This window comes from Delphinus delphis, chromosome 2, assembly GCF_949987515.2.
Source record: "Delphinus delphis chromosome 2, mDelDel1.2, whole genome shotgun sequence".
In the NCBI taxonomy this organism is placed as follows: domain Eukaryota; kingdom Metazoa; phylum Chordata; class Mammalia; order Artiodactyla; family Delphinidae; genus Delphinus; species Delphinus delphis.
In genome coordinates, this window is record NC_082684.1 from 152699056 (window position 1) to 152722767 (window position 23712).

Genomic DNA, 23712 nt, shown 5'->3' on the forward strand with positions numbered 1-23712 from the left:
AGCAGTAGGAAATTATGTGATCTGTCTTTTAAGAGGATCACTTTGTTACGTGGCAAGGATAGAATCCGAGAGACCAGCTAAGAGGCCATTGCAGTTGAAACATCCGAGTGGTAGATGTGGTGGAAAATATTCATATTTGGGATGTGTTTTGAAAGTAGAGCTGACGGGATTTGCAGATGGATTAAATGTGGAGTTAAGAGAAATAGAGGAATGAAGAATGATTCCAAGGTTTTTGGTCTGAGCACCAGAAGAATGGGTTTCCATGTTCCTACAAAGGAAAGACCTGGGGAGTTTGCCTTGGGATATGTTATAAGACTCTTATTAAGGAGTTCATCACACCAGTTTCTTTTTTCCTTTTTCTTTTCTCTTTTTCTGCTTTTTTCTCTTTTTTTAAAAAAAATGCTTTATTGAAGTGTAACAGTCGAATGAAGGAGGGCATGAATCATAAATGTTTTTGGCTCAGTGAAATTTCATAAAGTGAATGCATCTGTGTAACCAGGTATAAATCGGGGGGTTGTCAGCAAGCAGACTTGAAATCACAGCATTGCGAAGTCATCTAGATAGTGAGTCTGAATAAAGAAGAGATTGGGGGGCTTCCCTGGTGGCACAGTGGTTAAGAATCCACCTGCCAGTGCAGGGGACACGGGTTCGAGCCCTGGTCCAGGAAGATCCCACATGCCGCGGAGCAACTAAGTCCGTGCACTACAATTACTAAGCCTGCGCTCTAGAGCCAGCGTGCCACAACTACTGAAGCCCGCGCGCCTAGTGCCCATGCTCCGCAACAAGAGAAGCCACCGCAATGAGAAGCCCACGCACTGCAAGGCAGACCCAACGTGGCCAAAAATAAATTAATAAATAAATTTATTTTTAAAAAATGAAGAGATTGGGGACTTAACCCTGAGGCACTCCCCACATTTAAAGGTCGGGGTAATGAGGATGCTCAGAGGAACAGCTGGTGAGGTAAGAAAGAGCCAAGTGAGCTCAGGATCCAGGACGCCAAATGTAAGAAAGGATTTTGAGAAAGGACATGGGAAACTATGTCAAATGTGACTTATAAGGAAGGACTGGAAAGTTTAGTTAGATAAGGAATGAAAAGACCATTAAATCTGCTAATGAGAAGAGCATATTGACCTCGGATAGTTTCCATGAAACAGTTAAAATATTGAATTTAGAATGTTTGTAGTGGGTTGAGAAGAGAATGCAGTGTGATTTGTTCCGGAAATATGCGAGCGTTAGACACTAGGAGTATGGAGATGGAAAAAACTGTCCTTATTCTGGAAGAACTTATAATGATATAGGGAAGAAAGTTAATAATTATAATAGTGTATGACAACAGTTACTATAGCTGTATATATATGATGCCATAGATGCAAATAAAAGGAGAACTTACCCTGACTGGAGAGGACAGGAGATGATTCCCTGTAGTAATCCCTGAGTCTTGGAGGACCAGTTTAGACCGTAGGTGTAAATGGGTGACATATGGGGGAAGGATGTTAAATGTTAAAAGGCCCTTAAGCAAATGAGCATGATGAGTTCTAGGTATCGTAACTAGTTCACTGTGGCTTGACGCTAGTTGTGTAGGAGAGAGGACTCAGACCCAGAGGAGGTAGTGATGAGAGATTATACTGAAGAAGTAAGAGTCGCATCATCAAGGGACCTTGTATGCCATGACAGTAAATCTTAGGAAAACTATTCCCTAAAAAGTGCTCATATACATAAAATTTCAGATTTGTGGACCCTTGCAGCCCAACTATGGATACCAAGTTAAAAATCCCCAAGTGAAGATGATGAATTGGTGGGAACTCTATCTGCAGTAGCCTAGATGAGTGTTTGAATCTGATGGCTGGCAATGAGATAGGAGGACTTGACACGCTAAGTGTGGGTTCCACTTTGAAGAACTCTCGCTGCAACTGGAGAGCAAGAAAGAATAATGGAGGCAACGCAAGCTTGTGGGGTAGAATCTTAAGAAGGGGTAAACTTGATATGGGGTGGGGGCGGTGGGGAATAAGCAAGTACAGGGAGAGGTTGAAGAGACAAGAGAGAAAAGATGATGAAACAAGTGACCAGCAAGGCAGAAAAGGGTGGAATCCAAATTAAGGGTAGAGAATCTAGCCTGGCTAAGAGCTAGGTAAGTTTGGGGGATGGGGTATGTTGTAAGCAGGAATTTGAGGGCTTTCCCACCAGGGTTCTATTTTTTGTGTGAGGTTGGAAATGGTGTCAGCTGAGAAAAGGATGGTGGCAAAGGCAGCATGAGGAGAGTAATGAAGTTAGAAGAACCTTGGAGGGAGAGAATGTAAGATCATCTACAAGAAGATGTGAAGTTTGACAAGATAGTGTCAGTTAATAGTGGGGCAAGACAACTGTTTAAGCATAACATCAGATCCAGAAATCGTAATGAAAAAGATTGATGTATATGACAATGTAAATATTATAACTTTTTCTAGACAAACTCACTATACACTGATTTGAAAGACAAAAAACATACAGGATGGGCTTCCCTGGTGACGCAGTGGTTGAGAGTCCGCCTGCCCATGCAGGGTTCGTGCCCCAGTCCGGGAAGATCCCACATGCCGTGGAGCGGCCGGTCCTGTGAGCCATGGCCGCTGAGCGTCTGGAGCCTGTGCTCCGCAACGGGAGAGGCCACAACAGTGAGAGGCCCGCGTAGCACAAAAAAAAAAAAAAAAAAAAAACCATACAGGAAAATATCACCTTTTTTAAAAACATTGTTCACATACTATAGTTTCACCCATTTGAGGTGTATAATTCATTGTTGTCCTATAGATTCACAGACGTGTGCAACCATCACCAGGCAATTTTAGAACATTTTCTTCACCTCAGAATGAAAACCCATACCCTTTAGTTATTCATCCCCCTCCCCAACACTCCTTTCTTGCTTTACCCCAACCTCTAATCTACTGTCTGTCTTTATGAATTTCCCTCTTCTGGACATTTCACATGAATAGAATCATGTGGCCAATTTTAGTGAGCCATCCTTTGCCCATTTTTAAAATTGGGTTATTTATATTTTTTATTATTAAGATATAAGAACTCTTTATTCTGGATACACGTCCCTTACCAGATACATTGTTTGCAGGTAGATATGTTCCCCTATTCTGTGGGTTGTCTTTTTTTTTTTAATTGAAGTATAGTTGATTTACAAGTTGTGTTAGTTTCTGGTGTACAGCAAAGTGATTCAGTTATACATATATATTCTTTTTCAGATTCTTTTCCATTATTGTTTATTGCAAAATATTGAATGTAGAGCCATGTTCTGCTCCTCCTCCAGCAGCAGCCATGGCGGCAGCTCGGGCATTGTGGCGAGGGGGACGGTGCCGGGCAGACCCTCCCTAGAGGTCTCCCTCCTCTGCCTCCTCCTGTCACCGCTCTGCTGCTCCATTATTTCTTCAAATATTTTTTTCTGCTCCTTTCTCTCCTTTCCTTCTGGTACTCTCACTGCATGTATATTGGAGCGAAATCTGGTAGATAAAACAACATTTTAATAAGGTGTATATTTAAACCAAGCAATTATAGGGATTTATCTTAAGAAAGCAGTTGCATAGCATATGTAGATGTATGTACAAGGAAGTATATCACAACACATTTTTATAATAAGTTTAGAAAAAACGAGAAAATTAAATACATTATACTTTTATACAATGAAATATCATTAGCTATAATAGTTTTTAAAATCTCTTTTCATAATTCAGATGGAGTTTATTTGGTATATTGTATACAGTATATTTGGTTTTTAGTTTCTTTTTTGTTGTTGTTTTTGGTACATTTCCTCTGTGTATCTGTGCAGGTTTTCTCTAGGGCAGCAGTTCTATAAGTTTGACATCACTGATAATCTAGCTTAACAGAGGAGGGCTGGATTCTTATATCGCCTTGTATATAATGTGTTGCAATGTATAAAGTTGAAGTATATAAAGAATGAAGTATATTAGTAGATAAAGAAAATCTGCCCTGACATAGATTTTCAGTTCAGTAAGGCATGGGTACTTTAATAGGCTTTTCAGGTAATTGAGGATATTCTTTGATAATATACCAGAGCTTGACAAGTGGTAGTTTCTTAACAGGTGGCTGGAATTTAGAATCTGAAACCATAGCAATGAATTTTTCATTCTCTGTTACATTAAAATCCATTGGTCTGTTAAAACTTTGAATAGATCTATTTTACCCATCCTTGATTTTGTGACATTATGCATTTGTCATTTGGAAAATATTGGCACAGGGAGTTAAGCAAATCTTCTAAAGGTTGATACATACTGTTACATGCTATCAGAAAATCACAATTATTAATAGTACCACCAATCTCATGTGAAAGCTTTTAAGTATTGGGAGGATGCCATGCTCATAGTGATGGGTACAGTTTTCAAAAAATTCTGATTTTCATTTGAAAGCTCAAATTTTTATCATTGGCAGCAGCAATACTTCATTATAGATAAATGTCCGCAAAATACTCAAGTCCAAATGACAGTTTATCTGTTAGTCATTCTCTCAAGTAAAAATATTGTTCTCTGCAAAGCTAATTTGGTTCACAACCTGATTGATCACACAATTGCTTTTCCTCAAGACAACCTTATTACACTGGCCATTTTCCCTTATTCAGAAGGGATATTCTCCTGGAATTTGTATCGTTACACTTGATTCATTTATATTTAATATCTAATTCTTATTCTTTGTCTCTGACTGCTTTTAAGAGTAGAGAAACAAGGATATGACCCAGTGTACAAGTGGAAGGCTTGGCCTTAAATAATAGAGCTTATCCACTATAACAAGAGAGAAGAAAAGGTCTATGGTTGGTAGACTGGACAGTGTAAATATGTAGGATATAATATAATAAGGTGCAGAGTCAAAGCTGTTAGTGAGGTGGGGGTGGGGAAGGAGTATTGGAAGAGTAAAGAGAGAAAGGTTTGAAATAGTTATTTCAGAGGGTAGGCGAGGAAATGACAAGGGAAATCTAATAGCGTTGCTGAGCAGAACTGAGGATCACTTGAAATTTGTGGTCAGGAATTCATAGTGAAACTAGGCAGCGTGTGTGTGTGTGTGTGTGTGTGTGTATACACGTACATGTGTACACACATTTGCGTGTAAATAAATTTTTTTGAACATAATGTGTGTGATGACTACTACAGGATATGGCAGGGGCAAGATAATTAGGGAGAAAAGAGTGGAGACGTCTGGAATCCACTGGGGTGTAAGCTTTCTGTGCAGCTGCCTCTTACGTGGCAGGCCTCTGGCCCCTTTTTCCTCTTCCGTCCCTCTCTTTTTGATTTTTTTTGTTTTTTAAAAATTTTATTTATTTATTATTTTTTTTCATTTAATTAATTAATTAGCACAGGGTCTTTGTTGCGGCAGGTGGGCTCCTTAGTTGTGGCATTCATGTGGGATCTAGTTCCCTGACCAGGGATCTAACCCAGGCCCCCTGCATTGGGAGCGTGGAGTCTTAACCCCTGCGCCACCGTCCCTCTCTTTTTGTTCTGGGTAGTAATAGGCCAGGGTCTTGTCCTCAGGCAGCCCTGGGCCCCACCACGCAGCCCATAGCTCAGAAGGCGGCTTGCTTTTCTGGCCCAGTTTTCCTGACACTGTGTTTGTTCTAGCCCCAGCTTTGACTCAGCTAATTATTTTCTCTGGGAATGTACACTCTTTGAGACTGTGACCCACAGCCAAATAAAACATTAGCGTTTAAAGAGTTTAGGCTTTACAGTCAGGCTCCTTGGGTTCAAACTCTTGCTCTTGAGGACTTAATCTCTTTTAAGTCTCACTTCATAGTGTCTAGCTCATTATTAGTATCTATCTCATAAGGCTGTGATTAATCTCTTTAAATCTCACTTCATATGGTATCTGTCTCATAAGGTTGTGAAAATTATGGTAGGTAATTCAAGTAAAACATTAGAATAGTACCTAGACACAGCAAATACTCCAGAAATCTTGTGTCATTATTTTCGTTTTCTGCAGGAAGCACTAGAGCTATAACTTACTTACCCTCTATCAAGGAATATTTAGCAATTACCTCTGTTGTCAGTTTTTGTAGAGGTGGTACAGTATAGTTGGTAACAGCACAATGCTAGATCTTTGACTTTTGTTTTCCTAGTGAAACTGATGAATTTGTAGAATGGACATCCAGGGTTAAAGGTATATTCTTAAGCCAAGCTAGCTGTTCTGTTAACTTAGAGCTGAGGATTCCTGTTGCCTTTAAGGGAATTTAACTTTTTGGATGGACTATTTTTCAGAACATTTAAAAAACTAAATTAGGGCATATAAACACAAATTGAGCCAATCCTTGATAATCCCGGATTGTCATTATTATTACTATTTATATTACTAGTTGCTGAAAATAAAAGGATGCCCCCACCTAGCTCCTAAGGCTGTTTCCTCCCACATTGAAATGACTGTACTTTTTAACAGTTTTATTGAGATATAATTTACATGTCATAACATTCACCCATTGTAAATGTGCAGTTCAGTGATTATTAGTAAATTTATAGACACAGTTCACTGTTAGAACATTCATCATCCCAAATACTCCCTCAAGTTTGTTTGCAGTTTGTCCTTGCTCCTACCCCCAGACCTAGGCAGCCACTAATCTGCTTTCCATGTCTATAAATGTCTATTTCTGGACATCTCTTATAAATAGAATTATACAATATATAATCTTTTGCATTTGCATGTTTTGCAGTTTGTCCATATTATGACATGTATCAGTATTTCATTCCATTTTACTGCTAAATAGTATTCCATTATATGAAATGAATATTCCACATTTTGTTACTCCATTTACCAGTTGCTGGAGATTTGAATTGTTTCCAGTTTTCGCTATTATGGATAATGCTGCTGTGACCATTTACATACAAGTCTTTGTGTGGACATATGTTTTCATTTCTCTTGGGTAGATTCCTAGAACTGGAATTGCTGAGTCATATGGTAAGCTTATGTTTAACCTTTTAAGGAATTGCCAAACTGTTTTCCAAAGGCTACTAGATTTTTAACGAAGTAGCTTTTAGATATTTTTCTCTTCCCTCACTATTACTTGCTGCTGGCATTATCCCCTGTACCCTGTCTCCTGAATCTGATGCTGTGGGCAAGGCAACCTGATAAGTATATTAGAAATTCGTAACGCAAAGGCATTGAATGCTAGTCTTGAGTATTAGTGTAGGATGTTGTGATGTCTGGAATGTGTGTGCATGCTGGTTTCTAGATGCTCAGCTGTGTTCTGGACTAGAGATGTTCCAAGATGTATCTGTTACTTGGGACTCTCAGATACAGGTGAGAAAACCCCAGTGTGGTAGAGGAGATAGTCTACATGATTATCAGCTCCACCAGGCTCTTTCCGAAGTGGAGAGGAGACAATCCCTTAAGATGCTAAGCAGTCAAAGCAGTAGGAGATGTCTGCTTCCTCAGATATTAAACCCAGATAAGTGAATTTTGTCATTGTTTGTCTAATTTGCAAAGCACTTGAGACACTGAGTAGTTCAGCACCCTAAATACCAACAAATGTTATCTATAAAGAATAGTTTACACCATTCATTCTATAAGATTGATGCATTCATGGTACCTTTGGCATTTACAGATTACATTTTTAATTTAGCTATCTGTGAGTTACGTATAGTTGTTTGTAATCAGGCTGAGAAATGTGTTTGAGTTGCACCCAACAGCTGCATATCAGTAATACTGTGTTCTTGTTTTCACATAGGAAGTAATTTTTCTTAACAGATCTGGAGGCATCCAAAAACTTTTCAGTTATACTTTGTCATATTTCAAATGCCCCTATGCCTCAAGTCTTCTTTTTTGCTAATTTCAGTGACCTACTCTGCTATACTCCTATCATTAGCCCTTCTATTTAGCTTGCTTTTTAAAAAACATTACTTTGCTAACTCATTTTGGTTATTTTCATTGTAAAACCTTAAATACCTATCTTATTATAAGCCAGTATCTTTATATTTTTGTGGTTTATTTTCCTTTTTAATTAGAATAGTCACTTATATTGTCTGGTACACTTTATGAAAATGTTGCCATTTATAAATCTGCCATTATAAATCCAATTCAGCTCTTAATTACCTGCCATGATAGAGGAGGACAGTGACACAAGTCATAATCTCTGAAAATACAATTCGGTTTAAGAATGAAATAACAGGATGATTTTCTTTTGAACATCAACTTTGCCATTTTAATTACGCTTTGTTTAGACTAAATTTAGTTTAGTGTAAAAATAATAGTTTGAAAACACACCAAGTGATACAAAAGGAAATGTGTTAGAGGCCAAGGAATAATCACAATGGGGTTAGTAGGAAACACAATTAATATACCAAGCTAGTTCCTTTAGGTATTAGTTTATTTTATGCTTTAAATGTTATAATTATTTGGATATATGAAAAAAAGGATTGGACAAAAATTCTTGAAAAGATGAAGAACTGTCACTTCTTATTTCAGCCTTTGAGCTCCCTTTTAAATGGACTGTACTGGGTATCTTCTAGAAAGGCCATTTTTAATGTTTTATGAAATCAAAAATTTTTCCCACAAGGATTTAAAATAGCTGTATTACATTTTGAGTCTGACCCCTGTGAAAAAATGATTATATATCTTTCCAAGATTTTTGAAAGCCGGCACTGACTCACATGCTTTCAGGGCACAATTTGTTTTTTGGGTTCCTGTTTTACATGAGTTTTCAAAATAAATAGGTACTTGTTACTGAAATAGGAAAAAATAGCATTACTGTAAAGCTGATTACAACTGGTGCTGGAAAGAATCTTGCCATCCAATTGGAAATATTTTTCCAGTTTGTTGACCTGTTTAAAATTCCGAACAGCTAATTCTTTCCAGCTTTCAAACATCAGATTCATTCTGAGGTCAGTATGGACAATTCTAGGGAATAAAGAAATGAATAGCTTTGGTTTTGTGTTCTCCTTAATACTTGTCTTATATCCAAAAGGAAGTGTTTATTGACTGTTTTAAGTGCCACTATGATTACTACTTTGTAATGAATATTTGTATTACATTAAAGATAATCTGGGAAATCATAATTGTTGCTTCTCAACCCAGTCCCTACTGGGGCTCTTTTTAACTGTGTAGTATATGATAGCACTTACCTAGAGGAGTGTTTTTAAAAAGTGTGCTCTGTGGACTCATAAGGTATGAAGGTCCTGTTTTCCCTGTAATCTTTTGGCATTTGCTTATAATATTATTGATATTATCTATGTATACTATAATACCATATCCATGTATTCTTTATTTTTTTTTATTTGTTTATTTTTATTTTTGGCTGCGTTGGGTCTTCGTTGCTGTGTGCGGGCTCTTCTCTAGTTGCAGCGGGCGGGGGCTACTCTTCGTTGTAGTGCGCGGGCTTCTCATTGCGGTGGCTTCTCGTTGCGGAGCACGGGCTCTAGGCACGCAGGCTTCAGTAGTTGTGGCACGCGGGCTCTAGAGCGCAGGCTCAGTAGTTGTGGCACACAGGCTTAGTTGCTCCGCGGCATGTGGTATCTTCCCGGACCAGGGCTCGAATCCGTGTCCCCTGCATTGGCAGGCGGATTCTCAGCTACTGCGCCACCAGGGAAGCCCCCCATGTATTCTTTAGTCATGTGAATTATAATTTATTGCTGATGTCTTAGTGTTTTATCAAAAATCATGCTATTTTCTTCATTGTTGCTTGACTTTTCTGCAATGGCAAGAAATCATCAGTTCCTTAGGTTATTCTGCTCCACTAAAGAGGCCCTCAAAAATTTTTTTGAGCTCCAAATAATTATTTAGGAAATGTTTGCTTTAAATATCTTAAGATCTGGGGGCTTCCCTGGTGGTGCAGGGGTTGAGAGTCCGTCTGCCGATGCAGGGGACACGGGTTTGTGCCCTGGTCTGGGAAGATCCCACATGCCGCGGAGCGGCTGGGCCCGTGAGCCATGGCTGCTGAGCCTGCATGTCCGGAGCCTGTGCTCCTCAACGGGAGAGGCCACAACAGTGAGAGGCCCACGTACCGCAAAAAAAAAAAAAAAACTTAAGATCTTTGTGCAACTGTTTCTAATTATTATTAGTGTCATCCTATTTCGCTATGTCAGGAACCTTAATAGTAACTGAACAGGCCTAGGGAGGAAAAGAATTCTCCATCCAGTTATGCCATTGAGCCCTCTCTCTGGTCTGCTTTTCCTCTCTAACCTTGCTGCTGCCCCTCTGCCCCTTACCATCTGTTGTAAGCAATATTGGAACTGCCTCTTAACTTGTCTTCCTGACCAGTGTGGCCTTCTTCCAATCCAGCCTTCTTCTTTCTTAGAACTCAATTGCTGACAGTTGCCGTACATATTCAAGATCAAGTCCATACTCTTTAAGGATTGTATGTGAGGCCTTTTATCATGATCTAGCCCTTTTTTATTTCTTTTGATACTCAAACATAAGGAACTACTTGCAGTTTCCTGAATATAATTCAGTTCACTCCCCCTTAACATGTACTATTCCCTTTCCCCACAGAGCCTTCCTGGCTCTTGTATGCTTTGCTAATTGCTATTTCTCTTTGATTCAGCTTTAGTATTACTTAAGTATTAATTCTTCTGTGAAGCCATTTTGCTATCCTCTTTCTCCTTGTAGCCATTTTCACTTGTGTTCCTTGTCAAATAAACTTCTGCTTTATATTTAGCTTAGAAAACTATAAAAGTTTTTGTGTTTGATTTAAGCTTCTAAATATTTGTAGAAATAATGGCCATCTGTGGTTTTCTGTAACTTATAGACCCCTTATGAGGGTCAAGGGTGAGAGACAGAATATACAAGTGGACAATGGCCTGACAATGCAGGAAGCTAAGTGCAGTAATTTCTGTAATAATCAGCCCCAGATGGCCAGGACTTGATCAGTAGCTGCCAGCTTCCCTAATTTTTGTCCTTGCTTCCAACTTAAAACCAACTAGAGCAAATCAAATCTACACCCAGTAAATCACATAGGATACCCTAGTCCTAGTTAGCCTGCCTACAGCTTCCCCCTGCCAGTCAGGGTACACCAGAAGCCTTCCCTTTTTTCCACTGTAAAGCTTTCTCATTGCTCAGCCTGCCTTTGAGTCTGCCTAAACGCAAGTGATGGTGGCCATCTCCCTTGCCGTAGCAAGCTCTGAATAAATAGCCTTTGCTTTTCTCATAAGTATAGTTTATAAAATTTATTTCATGTGCTAGCTATGTTTCGTGATTTTCTACATGTTTTATAAACATAGAGGTTTATATTTTATAAAGGTGAAGACAGATTTTTGTCATTTTGTTTTATAAACATAGAGGTTTATATTTTATAAAGGTGAAGACAGATTTTTGTCATAAGGATTATTTTGTTTCTTTACATTGAATGACAAGATGACACAGAATAAAAATGTATCACTTAGTAGTAAAGGAAAAAATCCTAGTCAAATTTTAATCTTACTTGAGACCTTTGTCTCCTATATAGTTATTCAAAGCTTTTTATTTGGTTTATTAAATCATAATTTTTTTAAAAAAATCAGTACATGGAAGAGATTTAAACATGAAATACAGAATAAATGCATTTAGGTTTTATTATGTTAAGAGTATTCTTTTATTCTTATTTTTAAAATATTAAGCATGAATGCTGAATTTTATCAAGTAATTTTTGCATCATTTACTGGTTTTTATTTAACCTATTAGTGCAGTATATTGTATAAATATATTTCATATTATTGAGCCATGTGTATGTTCCTAGAATAAACTCTGCTTGTTTTGAATTATTTTCTTTAAATACTCTTAATCTGTTCACTAATTTTATAAAGCTCCTTTCATTTTTGTAAAGTTTCTGAAAATGACCAGAACCTATACCCTGATTTTTTACTTTTTGTGGTTTCTTTTTTACATACCCTTCCTCTTATTTCTACAATTGAATGACTAATAAGGCTACTTTGAACAGTTTTGAAACTATGAAAAAGATAGCTTTTTATCTGTCTAGTGCTTTATTTTACTGAAGTTACTCTCAGTGTATTTATTGTTTGAATTTTCTGTTAACAGATATTCCCTTCAGAGAGGTAGCTCCTTCACATTTTTAACACCTGGCCCCCATTGGGACTTCACTTTGGTGAGTAGACACCTAGGTTTTTTATTTCAAGACATTAGTTAATTCCTGGGTTGTGTTTCAGTCTGGTGTACAGCTCAGTTGTCTATACCTCTGAAAACCTTGAAGTACAGAGTTTCTATCACCATCTTTGGCAGCCTAATTTAATTCTTTTCTGCTAACAAACTGAAAGAAATTTTTATTTCAATTAAATATAAAATATATTTTGAAAAGTATCAGATCTATTCATCTTTAACTCTATGCAATTCTTTCTCTCATCCCTACCCGTGTTAAACTTAAGAGACTATATTAATGAAACGTGAGGCTATTTTTATGCACACACTCTAACAGCTTTTTTCTTGGTTGAAAAATATAAAAATGCTTGTAGATAATATATATAATGAATGAATCTTTTATTAGTCATCTTAGTATAGAGGGACTCCATTATTTTTAGAATGAGACTTTACAGAGGCATCTAATCTTGTGCAAAGTGACACCAGAAAATTGGGGGATTTTATAATTAAATACTCATTACTTCACAATACTCATATAAATAAAATATGTACAAATAGAACATGATTCTTATCTCTTCTTATTTGGGGGAAATAGCAAAAACGATTCTGCCTCTAGTTTGCCAAACTTTACGTATGTGCATGTATTGAGGATGTGCCATTTCATTTGTATTCTGTTCTGCTGTATTTAATTTGTTTTTCTGTTGGGGACTCCTGTTCGAGATTTCTGTGAATAATAGCATTTACATACATTAAGTGGTCAGTAAAGCATTCATGGTAAGAGTCTCCTGATTTTAATGCAGTTCCACATTTTCCTTTCAAACTTTTTTCATCTTGGTCCCTTTCCCTTACTAGTTGAAGAACCTAAACTTAAACAGAAAAACTAGTAGAGAAGTGTCTCCAAATTTGATTTTGCAAGACTATCAGCAAAAATATTTTGAGCATTACCCCTGATATATTTATTTATAATTTTTAGGTATGTAGCAACTTTATTAGCTAATATTTCAAAGCTCAGTACTCACTTAGGGTGAGATTAATGATAGTGGACATAAATGTATATTTCAAATAGTCGGGATAATTTCAGTTTGGGGCTGGCTTCTAAAATGGATTTGATAAGATTGCCATTATCTTTAACTCACATTAAATGTGGTTGATGATGAGCTCATCATCTGTGTATTAAATTTTAGTAAAGCTTATTTTTTAAGGATTAAGAAATACATAAAAATGAAGTTCTAACATTTTCCTCCTGTATTCCAGGAAAGTTACCTTGCATATCGTCTGGGACAGATGCATCTCACTTGGGAAAACACTTGTGTAGAGGTCTCTGTGACAAAAGAAATATCTAACGGTTCATGTATTAAAACTTTTGGAATGTGATTGATTAAGGAATACTAAGAGGGAGATTTATAACTTTTTAAATACATAGTTTAAGAAGGGAAAAGAACAAAAATTAAGCACTCAAGAGGTGAGAAAAAGAACAATAGAGTAAATCAAAGAAAAGAGGAGAAGTAAGAGTGGAAAAAATAAAATCAACACCCAATCATGATAAAATTCTTGGCAAACCAGGGATAGAATAGAACTTCCTTAGCCTGAGACCTACCACAAACAACATACATAATGATAAAATGATAGTGACGGTCCCTTTAAATTTAGAAAAAAGCATGCTGTCATCATATTTATTCAGCATTGTACTAGCGCTCTTAGCCAACACAGTAGGACAGGAAAACAAGTGGTACACAAATTAGAAAGGAAGAGACAGTCTGATTTCATTACTTAGAGACAATATGATTGTCTACATAGAATATCCAAGAGAATATTAATAGCAACTATTAGGACTAATAAGAGTTCGAGCAAGGCCATAAAAGTTATAAAAAGAAATCAATAGCACGTATGTATGTTAGTAACAAACAAATGTAATTTTTTAAAATTTATTTATTTATTTTTGGCTGTGTTGGGTCTTCGTTTCTGTGCGAGGGCTTTCTCTAGTTGCGGCAAGCGGGGGCCACTCTTCATAGCGGTGCGTGGGCCTCTTACTATCGCAGCCTCTCTTGTTGCGGAGCACAGGCTCCAGACGCGCAGGCTCAATAGTTGTGGCTCACGGGCCTAGTTGCTCCACGGCATGTGGGATCTTCCCATACCAGGGCTCAAACCCATGTCCCCTGCATTGGCAGGCAGATTCTCAACCACTGCACCACCAGGGAAGCCCAACAAATGTAATTTTTAAAGGTGCTTTTATTGAAATAAAAAAATTTTAAACTAGGAATAAATCTATGAAAAGATGGGTGAGACTTTTATGGGAAAAACTGGAAAGCATTAGTAAAGAACATAGGACACCTAATGAAATGGACAGATATACCATTTCATGCAAGGAAAGGCTCAATAGCATAAAAATGTCCATTCTTCCCAAATTAATTCATAAAGGCAATGCTGTTCTGATAGAAATCTCATTAGAATGTAATAGATCCCAATTCATGCAGAGAAATAGAAGGCCCAGGACCGGGAAAGTAGTGTACCCATCAGGGAGCATTATGACTGAGCGTATAAGCTATTAAGACTCACTCCAAAGGTACAGAAATTACACAGCATTATATGGGTGCAAGTGTAGATAAATAGACAGTTGGAGTGAAATAGAGAACCCAGAAACCGACTTATGAGAACTTATTGTATCATAGGCGTTATGAAAGAATGGTGCTCTCAGCAAATGATGTTAGGGGTGGGGACAGTTGGCCAAATTACCTTATACCACATACATACAAAAATAAATTCTAGATGGGTTGAATATACAAATATGAAAAATGAAACTTTAAAATAGTTAAAAGAAAATACAGTAGAATGTTTTACAATCTGTTAAATTTCTTTATACATATGCCCACACATGTGTAGATTTTATATAAATACATAAGTATGATCCTGTACATGCTTTTTTTCCCTCAGTACAATCTTCTTTTTGCTTGGCAGTTTCTTCCCCCTTTCCTCTCTTCTCCCCATGTAAGTCCTTCCATTCCCCCAGTTCCACGCTAACCCATGTCACCAACACTGTATGTATCCCTCTATATTTTGCTCATATAATTATTCACAAATACACAGCCTCACAGATAAGATACACATAAGCAGGATTTTTGTTTAGTTTGCTTTTCAAAATTAGGATCATATTATTCATACTTTGCTGCATCTTCTGGATATAACCTTAGAATCAATAGAGATTTCTTGAGTTCTGTCACCTCATTTTTTAGTTTTTCCCAGTTCTGATTTATATTGTTCTTTCATGTCTTGTATCATTTTCTTAATGTCTTTTTAGCTAAGTTCGAAATAGTATTTTATAGGTTTGCTCTGCATCTGTGAGCATTTCCTTTTGAGGTGACTTCATTCCCTGTAGGGATGTTATTCTGCCCCTTATTCTCTCTCTTTTTTCTTACAGTTATTTTGTGTAGAATTTGACTTGGGGAATTTTCTGTTCATTTTAATATGAATTTAGTTTTCCTGAACTTTTACAAAGAGGCTTGGTGCAGATAGCTTTTCTAACTTCATAGAGTTCCCTCTTTTGTTGTTTTCATGGGGCTTGCTTCTGAGACTTCCAGGCTCCATATATTTCCCCCACTTCTATCTGGACTTTATCTTTCCTTTTCTCAGTTGCCCCCATCCTGCTCTATGTTGATTCTGCTCTCAACAGTTTCTCCTCAGGGTGGGGCCAGGTCCTGGAAGGGAGCCCTGGCTTGTCAGTTTTGAGAGTTCACAAGAGCTAGGCTGTATCACAAGTAACCTGAAAAGTTATTTTGAGGTTTAAGGGAAGAAACGTTACTTAAGGATTCTTTTTCAGTATTGATTAAGGACCAGAACTTAAAGCTATATACACAGTTTTGTCACTACTGGCACCAGTAGGGCTGAATGAAGGTGATGAATGATAACTGGAAGGTACTCCCGGTACATGCATGTTCATTTTCCACCTGATAAATCCTGCTTCAGGCAACAAATCTTAATTACTTGGGCCATGAGAAAAGGATATTTTTTTCCTAGTGAAATCAACCCCCCCATAGGATAAATAATATGTGTTCCTTTTTTAAGAAATTTGTTATCTTTATATATAAAACATATTTTACTTTTTCTCTAACAAGTATAGACTTGACTTACATAAGAGTTCTGTTCTGAAAAACTTTAGATAAGTAAGTTTTTTAATAGGGTGGAATCACTTCACAGCAAGGGATGATTTAGTCAGAGGGGACTTTTTAGAAAGTATATAGTATGTGCTGGCGATAATTTATGGGCATCCCTCACAAAAATAATTTTCTTATGAATACAGCCTAAGACTTCACTTTTTAAAACTGATTTTTCTAGTTGTATGTGGTCTTTGTTTAATGGACTAACATGCATGCCTTCTATATAAGAATAAAATTTTTTCTTTTTTATAGAAAAGAAAACGAAGAGCAAAAGATGATGATGTCATAAGCCTTAGCAGCCTTGATCTGAAGGTAAGCCTTACTGCTCTGGCAAGGAAAAGCATTTGAGAGTATGCAGATAGCATTTTATTTCTGTGCTGTAAAAATAATGAATGCTGGGGTTTTTGCATTTTGCATTTTTTAAGTGCAAAACTGAATAATATTGGCTGTCACAGATCTCCTCCTTTTTCTGTTCTACTTCTTGGTTAAGAACAAGTAGAAAACCTCCCTCAGAATAATAGTGAACACAAACTCACATGCCTAAGGAGACCAGGCCTGTAGTCTATGCAGAGAAAGGAGTAGGTGGGGGACTGTGGTGAACTAGAAGGGCACCATGCCTCTCCTCAAGAGAGGTAGCTGCTCCTTTGCTCTAGCCCCCAAACCTAAAAAGCTATGCAAGCCAAACAACTTGTCTACAAGCCAGATGTAGCCCAGGGGTTTCCAATGTGTGATCTATGATAAACTAAAACCCAGTGCAAACTTAAAAATAATTATTTTTAATAATTGTAATAATTATTTTTAATTATTTAATTATGTAAATAATTATATTTAATAATGTATTGTAAATCAGTTATACTCAAATAAAAATTTTTAAAAAGAATAAGAAAAATGTAATAATATTTTTAAAAACTGCCCCCCCCCCAAATAATCCTCTTCTGTAAAATTGTAGTTAAGTCCAAAACTCTGGCATCTTTGAAATTACTTATTTCATTTTTGTCAGTTGGCAAGTCTTACAGAACCATCTTGGTTTTAAGGAACCTTTTTAAAAAGATTGTTATGGAAAAGTTATACATTTTTAAAGTAAGATTTTAAAAAAATGTTTGACATCACGTTTAATGATGGCAGCTGCTGCTTTTTATTTTCTTTTTTAAAGGGTTGGAAAAAAAATTTTTTTTTAAGATTTAATTTTTTATTTATTTTTGGCTGTGTTGGGTTTTCGTTGCTGCACACAGGCTTTCTCTAGTTGCGGTGAGCAGGGGGCTACTCTTCATTGTGGTGCACAGGCTTCTCCTTGCGGTGGCTTCTCTTGTTGCGGAGCACAGGTTCTAGGCGCACAGGCTTCAGTAGTCATGGCACGCAGGCTCAGTAGTTGTGGCGCACAGGCTTAGTTGCTCCATGGCATGTGGGATCTTCCCATACCGCGGATCGAACCTGGGTCCCCTGCATTGGCAGGCAGATTCTTATCCACTGCACCACCAGGGAAGTCCCTGCTTCTTTTTAAAGACAAGGTATTTTCTAAAAATTAAATTTTTATAGGTCTGCCCATCAACATTTTAGCAAATCTGGCAATCCAGATTTTGTGGGTATGTGTACATGTCTTTATAGAAGAATTATGTGTTTTAAGTGTTAGGCTGTTTGCAAAACAGTTTTAGTTACATTTTTTAAATCTTGTTTTCAAAGAAAGAAAAAGGTGTGAATGGCAACCCTGAGTATTTTTAGGTATGCTTCAAATGAAATCATATGCAGAAATAAGAGTTTGCCACAATAAAATCCATGGTCAGATCTACTTAAAGACAATCCTCCTTTTTTTCACCCCAGCTTCAGCAATAATTAATATACCATCAGATCAGTCTCATATCATCTATCCACTCACCTACCTTCCCCTGGATTATTTTGAAGCAAATCCTAGACATTGTATTATTTCATCTGTATCATCAGATTCAGTGTTCTCACTTTCCTTGATTGTCTTAAACATGTTTTGTTTTGTTTTTGTTCATTTTATCTGTTTGAATTGTAATTCATGTAAGGTCCATACAGGGGGATTGATTATATCTCTTTAGTATCTTTTGATATATAGGTTTCCTCTCTAGCTCTTTGTTTTCTTGCAAATTTTTGTTGTTGTTGAGGGAACCATGTCTTTTTTCCTGGGGAGCTTTCCACAGCCTGAAAAGTTGTGACTGCATCCCCATGGTATCATTTCCTGTGTTCCTCTTTTCTCTGTATTTCTGATAAATTGGTAGTTAGATCTAGAGAGTGTTTGGGGCTATTATGTACTTCCCTCAGAAGGTATGTAATGTCTTTTTGTGATGTTCCCAACATTAATTATCATTGCCTAGATCCATTTATTCATTGGAGGTTGCAAAGGGGTTATATTGTGCCTTTATCAGTCCTTTGTTTATTAACTGGAATACTTCTGTAAAGAGAAAATTCCCCTCATCAGCCTTGGTTACTCAAAGGTACTGATTTATAATAAAGGTAGGACAAGTGTTTGATTCCTTTCCTTTATCAGTTTTCAAAAATAATGAGTTTTATTCATTAAAATGCTCTAAAAGTAACTAATGATTTTTCTTTTTAATATTATTATGAACTTATGGATATGAACACATTTTTTGTGTTTTGATCCATTTTAGTTATTACTCTTACTATGCTCAAATTTTCCCATCTTCGGTCTCTGGGTGCTGCCTCAGGAGGGCTCCTATGTCCTTTTCCCCCAGCTTTATTAAGATATAATTGACATATAACATTGTATAAATTTAAGGTGTACAACGTTTTGATTACCTATGTCCTTTTGACATGACCCTCACCTTATATCTAGAGGCTAAATGGCCTCCTTTTCTTCCTGGATGACAGGTTATTCCAAGCCAACTTGTACATTTCTTTTTTTCCTGCTCCATACCTGGAATCGGTCATTTCTAAAAGCCCTGATTTTAGAGGCTAAAATCTGGGCATTTTGAACACTTGTTGCTACCAGTTGATCATTGTTTTTAGGCCTTTTTAATGGACAGAGCTAAAAATATATATATACTTTTTAAGATAAAATAAATTATGAGTTTATACTGATATTTTAAATTCAGTGCTAAAGGATCTTTTACTTAATCTCATTAATCTTACTGTCTAGATCTCTTTCACCTGCACCGAAAATCTGGTTTCTGTGGGACACTGACATAATTACTCACTTGATTTACCCTTGGTTCAAAGACAAATCTACATTATTACAAATTACTACCACATTACTACAAATGATAAAATTACTGAAAAAATTTTATGTTTCACATTTTTTGTTTTTTATATATAGGTTATAGTGAGGATATATAAATTTTATGTTTTAAAATTATTGAACTAGTTCTCTTCTATGTGTAGTTATGCCAACTCACTTTATTTGCAATTTTTAAGAATACTGCTTTTTAAATTTAATTTTTCTTATAACCATGTAACAAAATTGTGTAGAATTTCAAAGTCAGTTCTACAAGATTCTTGTTTCTATCCCTGGCTCTTCTACCCTACTTCTTTCTTCTATACAAAATGTTTTTTTTTTCCTTTTATTAATTTCATGGTTTATCCTTCCACTTTTTAAAATTATAAGTAATTGCATATGTTCTATATCTCACTTTCTTGGATAAACAATAGCATGTTATCTTTCCTTATGTGTTCTGTTTTATTCTCTCCTTTTTGTTTTACTTGTATGTTTTAGCTTTGTTATATCTTTCAGTGTTTAGGAAGATTCATGTATTTGTTCTATTGGTTATCTTTCTATGATGCCTTCACTTCTCTCTTTTTGTCTATTGTAGATTTGTTCATTCCTGTGAGCATTGTTTTAATTAACTAGCACCTCTTCTCCCTCCTCTCCTCTCCTCTCCTCTGACTGAAGTAATCTCTCTTTATTCTAAGTTAATATATTTAAAGTAATAAGTGCTTATTTTACTTTTCATGTACACTCATCATTCTCCATTTTTAAAAAAATAGTTTTGCTGTTATCTCCAGGGTTAGCACATTCAGCCATTATAAACTATGCTGTGTACCCTGATAACCACCATTTAGACTTAGTTCTACAGGTAAGTATATATTTAATGATCAGCACCAGTCCTTATATCTATACCTTTTTAGGTTTTTGGTTTTCTGAAGCTCATTCTTTAGCACAAGGGTCAGCAAACTGTGGCCCACAAGCCATATCTGACCTGCCCATTTATTTACATATTGTTTATGGCTGCTTTTAAAAACACTACAGTGGCAGAAGTTGAATAGTTGTGACAGAGACCATGTGACCTGCAAAGGCTAAAATATTTACTGTTTTTTTTTTACAGAAAAAGTTTGCTGACCCCTGCTCTAGAGTTGAGTAAATTCAGAGGAAGTGTTCATGGGAGCAGTATTCCCTGAGTTATTGAATGTTCATATCAGTTTGTTTGCAGCCTTTATACTTGAAGGTTAGTTTGGATGAATATGAAATCTAAGGCTCATATTTTCTTTCCTTGAATATATTAAATATTTTACTCCATTGTTTTCTGGTATAAAGTGCCACTGTTGAAAAGTTATAATAATATAGTTTCAAGTCATCTTTTGTTTTAGGAGCATTTTTTCTTGAATTATAGTTTTTGGTATTTTTTCTATTGTTTTTGCCTCTCCTCCCTGCCCTTTATACTTAGGTTGGGTCTTCTTTTTGTATCTTTTTATCACTTTCTTTCAAAACATTTTTTTGTCTTTTTTATTTTTAAATTCATCTTCCTTTTTTACCTTCTTTTTCTCTCAATGCATTAGTCATTGTTTTTTTTCATTCTGAAATAATTTTATTTTTAATTCTTTCCTTCTATCACTTCATTTCAAATCCTCCTTTCTCCACTTACCTAATTTCTGAACTTTATGTTCTTTCATAGCTTCTATAATTTTCATTTATTTTAGGCTATAAAGACATTATTCTACTCCACATTTTGTTTTCTTATAGTAGTTTTAAATGGGTTTCATGATTCTTTTATGAAGTACATTAAGTTTTCCTTTCCTGTATTTTTAGGTGAGAGGAGTGGGCCATGGTAGCCTGTTTTCAGCTTCATGACTCTAGAGCCCCTCTTGTGTTGTTTTCACAAGTGATTTTTAAAAGTATGGCCTCTTTGTCTTGTTTATGGTTTCCTTTGCTGTGCAAAAGCTTTTAAGTTTAATTAAGTCCCATTTGTTTGTTTTTATTTCTGTTACTCTAGGAAGTGGGTCAAAAAAGATCTTGCTGTGGTTTATGTCAAAGACCATTTTTCCTCTAAGAGTTTTACAGTTTCTGGTCTTACAGTTAAGTCTTTAATCCATTTGGAGTTTATTTTTGAATATGGTGTTAGGTAGTGTTCTAATTTCATTCTTGTACATGTAGCTGTCCAGTTTTCCCAGCACCACTTATTGAAGAGGCTGTCTTTTCTCCATTGTATGTTCTTGCCTCCTTTGTCCTTAGAAAACTAAAAATAGAACTACCATATGACAAGCAATCCCACTACTGAGAATATACCCTGAGAAAACCATAATTCAAAAAGAGACATGTACCACATGTTCATTGCAGCACTATTTACAATAGCCAGGACATGGAACCAACTTAAATGTCCATCGACAGATAAATGGATAAAGAAGATGTGGCACATATATACAGTGGAATATTACTCAGCCATAAAAAGAAACGAAATTGAGTTATTTGTAGTGAGGTGGATGGACTTGAGTCTGTCATACAGAGTGAAGTAAGTCAGAAAGAGAAAAACAAATACCGTATGCTAACGCATATATATGGAATCTAAAAAACAAAATGGTACTGATGAACCTAGTTGCAGGGCAGGAATAAAGAGGTAGACATAGAGAATGGACTTGAGGACATGGGGTGGGCGGGGGCAAAGCTGGAATGAAGTGAGGGTAGCATAGACATATATACACTACCGAATGTAAAATAGTTGGCTGGTGGGAAGCAGCAGCATTAGCACAGGGAGATCGGCTCCATGCTTTGCGATGACGTAGAGGGGTGGGATAGGGAGGATAGGAGGGAGGCTCAAGAGGGAGGGGATATGGGGACATGTATATGCATATGGCTGATTTGCTTTGTTGTGCAACAGAAACTAACACAGTATTGTGAAGCAACTATACTCCCATAAAGATCTATTAAAAAAAAAGTATGGGGCTTTTCCCTGGTGGCGCAGTGGTTGAGAGTCCACCTGCCGATGCAGGAGACACGGGTTCATGCCCCAGTCCGGGAAGATCCCACATGCCACGGAGCGGCTGGGCCCGTGAGCCATGGCTGCTGAGCCAGCGCGTCTGAAGCCTGTGCTCTGCAACGGGAGAGGCCACAACGGTGAGAGGCCCGCCTACCAAAAAAAAAAAAAAAAAGTATGGCCTCATGTTTTCTGAAATCGTTCATTTCTGCTCCCTTTCTCTTTTATCTGGACTGTTTCTTGTCTTTGCTTCTGTTAACCTGTTCTGCTCAATTTGGATCCTACTCCTAGAAATTTTTCTCAGTGCAGTGTTAGTTTCAAGAGTTTCTGTGGCCCAGACTGCTCCAGCACCAATAAACCTTGTTACTTGGGAGTGCTCTTGCCCATGGCGTGAGGCTTTGGTCCTTGGAATCCTTCCCAGTTTAGACCACTGTTCGCAGTGCACCACTGTGGGGGTTCCCCTATTCTTGGGGCCATCAGACAAGCCCAGTTGCCTTCCCTTTGCTTCTCTGTGCACAAATGCTGAAACCATGTGGGTCTCATAGCTGTTCAGTTTGCCTCCATCTGACCAACAAAAGGTGTGGGGGGAAGCACTCTCATTTTTGGTGTTTATTGGGTTTTCTGTTTTGCTATGGTAGTCGCTCTATCTGCCTTTTCTTTTTCTTTAAAGAGTGAAGACCTGTCAAAGATTAGTGTATTAATGTATTGATGAGTAAGCCAACAGAATGGTAAAGCTGGTCAAAGAGCTATAGGAAACACTGAAGTATTCTAATAACTGAAATAAGGAATGGTGGAGTACAATTGCTAAATTTGATACAAAATAGATTAATAGCCTCATCTACATGTCTGCCTACCAAATATATTTACATTGCTATCAGTCCCTACAGAGTTAACATCTACCCTTACAGAGTTGTAACAAAAAAACCTTAATAGCAAATAGTGAATCAAGCAAAAGGTACATAGCCCTAGAAAATGAGATAATCTAATGAAAAAGCATTCAGGCATCCTTTTTGTCTGGTTTCAAGTTTTGGTATTTTCTGCCTCATTCTTTCCTTAATTTTATTGCCTTTCTAATTCTGATTTATGTCCCTTCATAGCTAATTTTGGAATATTATAGTTTTTGTGAGTATGTTTTTCTACCATGCCTTTATTTTTTTTTTTTTATTTTTTTTTTGGCTGCGTTGTGTCTTCGTTGCTGTGCGTGGGCTTTCTCTAGTTGCAGTGAGCAGGGGCCACTCCTCGTTGCAACACATAGGCTTCTCACTGCGGTGGCTTCTCTTGTTGCGGAGCACAGGCTCTAGGCGCGCAGGCTTCAGTAGTTGTGGCACGCGGGCTTCAGTAGTTGTGGCTCACGGGCTCTAGAGCAC

The 23712-nt window shown here is 36.9% G+C and overlaps 1 protein-coding gene across 1 annotated transcript in view; it reads left to right on the forward strand.

Annotated features, from left to right (window-relative positions):
* The window catches only part of NET1 (neuroepithelial cell transforming 1), a 52549-nt gene that overhangs the window by 2478 nt on the left and 26359 nt on the right, over window positions 1–23712 (forward strand). The window contains exons 2-3 of the mRNA XM_060005984.1: window positions 11974–12040; window positions 16434–16493. Coding sequence (XP_059861967.1) covers window positions 11974–12040; window positions 16434–16493 — 127 coding nt within the window. The remainder of the gene's footprint in view (window positions 1–11973; window positions 12041–16433; window positions 16494–23712) is intronic.